The sequence below is a fragment of the Triticum aestivum genome, chromosome 7D (genome assembly GCF_018294505.1).
Source record: "Triticum aestivum cultivar Chinese Spring chromosome 7D, IWGSC CS RefSeq v2.1, whole genome shotgun sequence".
Taxonomy (NCBI): domain Eukaryota; kingdom Viridiplantae; phylum Streptophyta; class Magnoliopsida; order Poales; family Poaceae; genus Triticum; species Triticum aestivum.
Window position 1 is genome coordinate 534,451,026 of NC_057814.1, and position 8,228 is coordinate 534,459,253.

Consider the following 8,228-nt stretch of genomic DNA (forward strand, 5'->3'; position numbering starts at 1 on the left):
CTGAATACCGAAGTCTTGTGATCTTTTTCAGACCCAGGATTCATACATCTTGCTTTGCTTCTCTTGTGATCTTTTTCAGACCCAGGATTCATGCATGGCATTCTAATCCTGCTTTATTTTCCTTTCATGCTTTATAAATCTTGCAGATCAAATGCTCCCCAAATGCCTAACAGATTTTGCAGATTCATTTTTGTACAAAGGTTTAGAGCTGTGCCGGAACATTTGGGAACACCCGGTGCAGCTCCTCCAGAGAGTTCAGAGTATAAGACAGAAGCAAAGTAACAGAGGCACTTTGGTCATTGCCATAGCACTGTACCATTGTTACCAAGTTTTTGGCTTACGGCCTTCTTTGCCTCAGCAGCATCTGAGCTGGGAAACTAACCAGCAGCTGTATGGGTCATCATCATCCCCATGACAAAGAAGCCACTCTAGAGGCAATCCCTACCCTCTCTACATGATCACATAAGTGCAGAAAAGAAAAGAAAATAGGCCATCATCTGCTTATGGAATCCCAAGACAAAATGTTCATGGGAGCAAGCAAGAACGTCCTCCCCTAGGTCTCTTTCTCTGCGGCTTTCTGCAGAAGAGCCGCCTGGCTGACAAACCTCCCCTGCAAGAACCAAAGCAGAGCATGAGAACCTTCACGATCTCTTTTTCAAACTTCAACAAACGACACTACTTGGGAGGGCCCAAAACTCAGCGTTTGGGTTGCGACTGTGAGCTTTTGGCATTGCGAAAATTCATCTGCTCAAGAATGAGTTCTGGTGCTTGCCTTGACCCGAGGGCGAGACTCGGCATGCACCTTCCGTGCTTGGTACCGAGTCTTATTTGAGAGGAGAGGAGTGCACTGCTTCTGCTTGTGCTTCAATTTTTGTATGCTGCCTTCCCTGATAGCACCAGCAGCACCATTCTCTAGAAACAGTTCAATATCTGAAAGTTTAGCCTGCAAACGAAGGTTACACATGTAAGAGATGAATCAGATGTTCATAGCGTTATTGGCTTATAGCTCACATGGTTTTTAGCATGCTAATGTAGTTTATGGCTGCGTAAACCATGTTCCCTGATAGCAATAGTTTCTATGAAATAATGCAACTGTCATATAAAATTGGCTGTACAAAATCATCTAAAAATGATCAGTCCAATAGATGCAATCCCAAAAAATGTAGAAAATACATTTGCCACTTGCTAAGGAAATCTTCAGGGGGAAAAGGTCAAACTAATACGGGATATAATATGTCACAGTAGATGTGTCTATGGGTCCAAAAGCACCAGTTTGAGCCCAACCACTCCCTATCAAAAAGAAAGTTATCGGTTGCATGCCTTAAGGTATCTAGTTGTCCAATGTGATACAGTTGAGATAAGCCATCACTCATTGAAAGGTTCCGTTAACCTAGAGTTGTTATAAAGCTCATTTTTCTCGTCCTAATTAAACTGATGCAAACATGTATTCATTCTGTAAGGATTTATTCCTAATATTCTTTACTGCAAATGAGCCTGAAAATCCAGTCTCACCCGAAGAAGCATTTCCTGAAGATTATGACTCAAGGAGACACACTATAGACCAGAATACGATATTGGAATTTTGAGTTACAATGGGTAGTATTGCATATAGTAAAACAAAATGAAGGATCACCACTATGTAGATCAAATAAGATACTACTACAATAGGACAGTGTGGGTTGAAGATCTGTTTTCCTTCTTCCATCTAGACACTCCAAATGATTAAACACTTGGATGTGATGCCCTGTTTTCCTTAATAATATATGAGAAGATGAAATTATCATACAGGAGTAGTACTTACCAAATTAGCTTTACTGAAACATTTTTTTCCCTAGAAGAGACCAGCAGCTAACCAAAGTTAAGTTGTAATGCAGTGGAGGCATTTCGATCGATCACTTGTGACATTGATACATGAACAGGAATACCAAAATTATCTAAAGAAACTACAAAATCTTACCAGCCCATCAGCGGATGACGCATCAGGTATGTTGCCGTCAGAGAACACGGAGCCTCTGTCATACCACGCCTTCAGCACCTCCTCGGTGTTGAGGCTCAGGCCCAATCCTGTCTTGGGCGCCTTCAGTCCAAAAATTCCATCATCCCCATAAGCAGGGTCAGGAATCTCCTCCTTAACACATGTAATGCATGGCCCAGCGGCGATGTCCTTCAACGCCTTCTTCTTAGTCTTCTTCTTCTTCTTCTCCACCGGCGGCGGTGGTTCCATGGATGGGGGAGGCACCGGCATAATGTCCTTCAATGGAATGGCAGGGCACATCCACCATTCGCTGTCATCGTCATGCCGCTTGAGCGCCTGCTTGATGTTGGACCGGGAGCGCCGGAACCCGAGTCCGAGCACCATGAGGTTTCTGATGTAGGGGTCTATGCCGGAGCTGGAGAGGACGCGGTTAATGGAAGAGGCATCGCTGCCGCTTTCCATGCTGAGTTTGCCCATGATGCCGTCGATCCCCTCGGCGGCCGCGCCCTCGTCGACGCCGCCGAGGAGGAAGGAGTCGGCGTCGAAGCTGTCGTCATCATCCTCAAAGTCGAGCTCCCCGGGCCCGTCCGCGCCGGCGGCGCCGTCGGGGGTCCCGGGGGACGGCGCGGAGTCGCGGAACTCGGTGAAGGCGCTGCTGACGGCCGCCGGCGAGGGGCAGGCCCTGGCGAGGACGGGGCTCCGCGGCGTGGTCGGCGGCGGCGCGGCGGCGTCGCGGAGGAGGCAGGCGGTGTTGCCGAGGACGGGGAAGGGCGGGAGCAGGTCAACGCGGGAGGGGTCGTCGGCGAGCGCGGAGGCGAGGCCGAGGAGCCGCGGCGACGGCGGCGCCCTGTCCCCGGCGGGGAAGACTGAGGGGTACATGGAGGCGAGCAGCGCGGCCGCCTCGTTGTAGGTCTGGTTGGGGCGCTTCCGCGGCGTGCGCGCCCGCTTGAGCGAGAGCGAGGAGGCCGAGGAGGAGTTGGAGGCGTCGGAGAGCGCGGAGGACGCCGAGGAGTGCGCCGGCCGCAGCGGCCCCGCGCCCGGCGGCCCCACCCCCGCCCCGGCCGCCGCCGCAGCCGCCTTGACCATGTCCAGGTCCGGCAGCCGGATGCCCGTCGGGATGCACGCCATCGATCCGAGCGGGGCGGAGCCCCCTAGAGAGAAAGGAAAAAAATCCGGCCCGATGAGGAGGGATGAGAGGAGGAGATCGCGAGTGATGTGACGGAACAAATCCGGCCGGGGATCAATCAATCTGGACCCGGAATCGCAGGAGGAGGGAGGAGGGAAATCGGTGCGTGGATGCGCCGCCAGGAAAGGCGAGACCCCCAAACCCCCACCAAACCCCCGCAACCACAAGAGAACGCCTCGTGTACCTGGCTGAAAACCAGGGGGAACAGAGGAAAGGGTAAAGTCCAAAGCAAGCGTGGAAACCGAGGAATTGTTTCTTGTCTAGAAAGACACCACCGCTTGAAGCTGTTGGCCGCTGCCGCCCGCCGATGCTCTTGAGCCTGAGCTGAGAGGACGGCCGGCCGGAAGAGGGAAAAGATAAAAGAAATGCGATGCTGGGGCGAAAGGCGATCGGCAGGCCACCGAGCTGAGCTAAATCGAGGAGGAGGGAAGGGAAGCAGAGCAGACGCTCTGCGGCGGGCAGGGCAGGAGGGAGCAGAGCGTCACGGGCTCACGGGTTCGCCACTACCGGCCTCGGGGGACGGGCGAGACTCATCAATCGAAAGATAATCAATAGCCCACACGCTCTCCCCCTCTCCCTCGCTGCCGTTTCACTTTTCTTTTCTTTTGGATCGAGGCCAGGAGATCGGTCGCAAAAGGAGAAGAAGCAACGGGAGCGGTACAAAACCTCTGCTGGATTACACTCCAGCTCAAGGGGCCAGGGAGTGATCAAGAACAGGGCACTGGGGACATGTGGGGAGTTGGACGGACGGAGAAAACACGGAAGCAATCAAACCAATGAAACCAGCGGATGCGTTACGCCGGCAGGCGGCTGCAGTTGTCCGATACCAGTAGGGTCGCCGTTGGACCCGAGCGAGCGAGACGAGAAACGAGACACGGAATCAGAAGAAAAGAAAAGAAAGGAGAGGAAAAGGAGGCCTCTTAACCTAACTAACAGTCGCCCGTCCGTTCGTTGGGACGCAGACGGAGCTCGCTTTCACTTGTCCCTGTCTTGGCGGGCCCTACCTACCTGCGCACCACGACGCTTCTCGTGTGCAGCGCAGCGGCCATGGTCCATGGGGACGGACACGGTGGGGCCGCGTGCCTGTGTTTCGCTCTCACGTGTCATGTGAGGTTTCTTGAGAGCAACGGCCCTTGTGTGGGTGCGGGGCCTTGTGGGGACTGGCGCTTCGTACGTACATACTACTGTACACGTGTGGGCGCGCTAGCCGTACCAGCTCACCGGTGGACTGACACTAGCGATTGCCGTAATCTCGTGCGCGCAGCACGCTCGCACGCATACGTGTGACCTACTAACCTTGACCACGGCTCTCTGCAATTTTGACCAAAAATAGTGTCACTATGCAATTTTGACCAAAAATAGTGTCACTATGTGATGTAGTATATGTTTTCATCCCTAGTTCATAAGAGCATCTCCAACAGCCGCACAACGTTTCGCGTGCTAAAAGTCAGGATACAGCGCCGGGTGGCTGCGCGCTGGCTCCAGCGGCCGCTGCAAAATAAAGCGCGCCCGAGCCGCTCCAGCAAGCGCGCTATATTTTGTACATAGTTCTCAAGTCTTCTCCTACAATACATAGTCATAGTACATAGTTCTATGATACAACTAAGCGTACATAGTTCTAGTTTTCTCCTACAATACATAGTCTCACATAGAACTACTACTCGTCATTCTCCGACTCGGACTCTGTCTCGGTGATGTCCTCCTCAGACGTTTGAGCATAGGCGTCAAGGAACCGATCGTCGCGGGAGTCCCAGGACGACGCATCTCCTAGCGCCATGTTGTATTTAGCGACCGCCTTCCACGTTCGTTTGTCCTCGCGATAGACGGCTCGCTCCTTCCTCTTCTCCTTCCTCTCCGCCCTCCTCTCGGCGAAGAACTGCTCCTCGTTGATGATATCTTGCGGGAAGCGTTGCCTCCACAGCGCCATGGCTTCCTCGTCCATCTCGGCCAGGCTGAGACGGCGCTCCCGCCTCCGGTTTTTGCGCCGATCCTCGTCGGTGATAAGTCGCGGGAAAGGAGCCAACTCATGTGCCCGCTCTGGCGTCGCCACGTCGGTGAAGTTCATGTCCCAACGGGACCGCCGGAGGCGCCACGCCGCAGCGTCGTACGCCCTGGCGCCGTCCTGGGCGGTGTCGAAGGTTCCGAGGCCGAGGCGCACGCCGCCGCCCAACCGGATCGATGCGGAGTAGGTGCCGGACGGACGCACGCGGACGCCGCGGAAGCCCGAACCTCCCCGGCGGCGAGGCGGCATGGTGGCGCGGTGGTGTCGTGTCGGCGGCGAGGAAAGAAAGCGCTAGAGCGAGCGAGAGAGAGCGGCAGAGGCGCTGCAATTTATAGGCGCGCCGGACGCGGTGCGCCAAATCTAGCGCGCGAGCTGCCGCCTTTTCCCGCGCGCGCTAGTTTCCCGCCACCGCTGGAGCGCGCGAAAACGTCCCGCGCGCGCTATAAGCCCAGTTTACCACGCGCGCGTGCCTTTTGGCGCGGCTGTTGGAGATGCTCTAATAGTGTTTCTGTGAGGACTTGCCTGTGTCGCTCCCGGGAAGGGCTCAGGAGCAACCCTACACGTGCCGCCACCACTCTCATCCGGCTCTCCTCCTGCCTCGCCGCCGCTCAAGGTGCGCCGCCAGGCAAAGCCCGCGCGGCGTCGGTGTCGTCCATGTGCAGAGCGACCGCACATGGAACAGGAGGGGGCGTGAGTGGTGGTTCTGGTCGGTAATGCGTTGAATCGGCCGTCTACGAGGCAGCATGTGGTGGTGCGCAAGGAAGGGGGTAGGGGGTTGTGGATCGGGCGGCGCGATGGAGTAACGGCGAGGTGATGGAGCAGAATGATGCGGGTATGTTGGATTTGGTGTCTCCGTTCTTCAAGTGGTAGCGCGTCTGGCACAAGGCTGTGGCCAGGAACCAAGTTGGTTTTTGGCCTCGGGTGCCGCTTCTCTGGTCCTGTTGGCATGGTGCTCGGTAGGGCTCAGAGGTTCGTGTTGCGTCCGGTGGCTTGTTTCCGGTTGGCAGTTGACGGTTTTGGCAGTTGGTGCTCACGGGTGGCTGTCGGCGGCCTTCCCAAGGTGCGGTTGGCTGCGGTGTCGGTGGGATTCTTCGTCGGCAGGCTAGGTCATGATGGTCATGGTGCTTGGTGGACTTGCCGACACCAGAGCAGGTTGGTGTGTTGGAGCTTGGCTGAAGACCCTGTCCCAGCCTTGGGCCCTATGGCAGGTGATGTCGGTGGTTGCAGGCATCGTAGGCCATCTCGGAGGCATCGCTGCATTGTTGTTGCACTCCTCCCACATGGATCCGGCTCCTGGGAAAACCATAGATCATGTGTGATCAGACGATGGCGTCGCCTTGGCGTCACTTCCCCTGTCGAGGGCTTCATCCTTGGAGTTGGGCATCGGTAATGTTACCAAGGGAAGGCATCAGTGTTAGTATCGAGGCTTATGTGGCAATGATGGCCCAATCGAGCGAAGTCAGAGGCGCGATAATGGTTGCGGTAGTCGTCTCTTCTCAGGTGTGTCAGCGGGATTACCTCAGGTTGTTTTGTTGTGATGAAGTCAGAGTTACGGTGACGGGTGATGGTGTCCTGGACTACGGGGTGCTAGCGACGTCGGCCTCCAGCCATATGGGCTGGGTCGAGGACTCTCATGAAAACCAGTGGGCCTGATTCGTCGACCCAAGAGAAGCCAAGGTGGAAGATCCCGAAGACTTGGCGTATACTCCAAATATTTAGAGGTAGTCTTCGGGACGGTTGCCCTTAGATGCAACTGACCTATGTAAACCCTGGGCACCCCCGACATCTATATAAACCGAGGGATGAGGGCCGTAGACAACAACTCATACACACACGATCTCTTGGCGAATCACAGGTACTCTGTACCCCCTCAAAATCAATACAACCAAAGCAGGACGTAGGGTATTACCTCTTCGAGAGGGCCCAAACCTGGGTAAACTCATGTGTCCTTGTTACCATCGCGCCAACACTACCAGCTTGGGACCCCTTACACAAGATCTGCTGGATTTGACTCCATCAACGGGGCCCCTATGGCAACGATGACAATCAGCAAGTGGTATGTTCGGCGGTCTTCCATGGCGCCAGCCATCTTTGAAGTTGTCCATCAGAGTTGGAGTTGTGTTGTCTTCTGTGCGAGTGGCTGAGTCTAGCACCGGTCTTCTTGGGTGTCCGCACGACCTCTACGGTGGTTGAGTCGAAGTTCGTCTTCAATGAAGTCGGATTCACTTGCTCGGATATTAGGGAAGGTGATGACGTGTGTTGGGGAAAGTAATTAAAGACGATGACGCCAGAGTGTATCTCGACGAGACCCTCTTTGTTGTGGTGTGTGTGGGTATCATGTGTTGTGTGTGTCGCTCGATGGTTTGTGACCATTTTAGTCCGCTCTTCCGTTAATTAGTTAAGCACGTCTCTTCTGCTTAATGAATTGACGAGACAAATATTTTGCCTCTGTTCTGAAAAAGAAATGGCCCGTGATCGGTCACCCCTCACTTAGTTGCCTCTGTAGTTATCCTTAATATCTGCCCCCCCCAAAGCCATGCTATCCATGCAACTACATAGATCAACACACTTAGCAATAGACGGATAGAGTTCATACTAGCAAACATATATAGTTCATACAACCAAAAGATTCATCGCCGGATAGGAAAGGACTAGATTCATACTAAAAGAGCTAAAGAGAAACGAAGACGGAGAAGGGGGGAGGGAGGAAATCACCATTCCCTCGCACGGGCCTTCCCCTTGCCGTCGTCGGTGCCCCTCCGTGTAGTACTCGGCGACAAGAGGTGCGGAGTCAGAAACGTCGAAGGAGAAGATGATGCCGGCCATCCAACGGACCATTCACGTCTGCTCATTGGCTAGCCAAGCGGCCTTGGCTTTGGCCGCCGCATTCTCCGCCACCTTGCGCTTTAGCTGCTCGATGGCGAGCCAGAGCGCCTTCACGTTCTTGCGGCGGAGATGTCGGTCTCCACCGTGGTGAGCGAGCGGAGTAGGACCGCCGCGAGCACGTTGTTGTCCAAATCTACCAGCGTATGCATGCGGGGCCGGCCGGTGGACATCGCTTTCGC

General features: G+C 54.7%; 1 protein-coding gene across 1 annotated transcript; it reads right to left on the minus strand.

Annotated features, from left to right (window-relative positions):
* Positions 1-160: 160 nt before the first annotated feature.
* On the minus strand, positions 161-3,962 carry LOC123164862 (protein CHLOROPLAST IMPORT APPARATUS 2). The gene is made up of 3 exons (XM_044582467.1): positions 1,958-3,962; positions 773-943; positions 161-610 (listed from the first exon to the last, which is right to left on the minus strand). Exons 1-3 carry the CDS (start codon positions 3,101-3,103, stop codon positions 554-556), a joined length of 1,374 nt encoding a protein of 457 aa, XP_044438402.1. The 5' UTR covers positions 3,104-3,962; the 3' UTR covers positions 161-553.
* Positions 3,963-8,228: the final 4,266 nt, after the last annotated feature.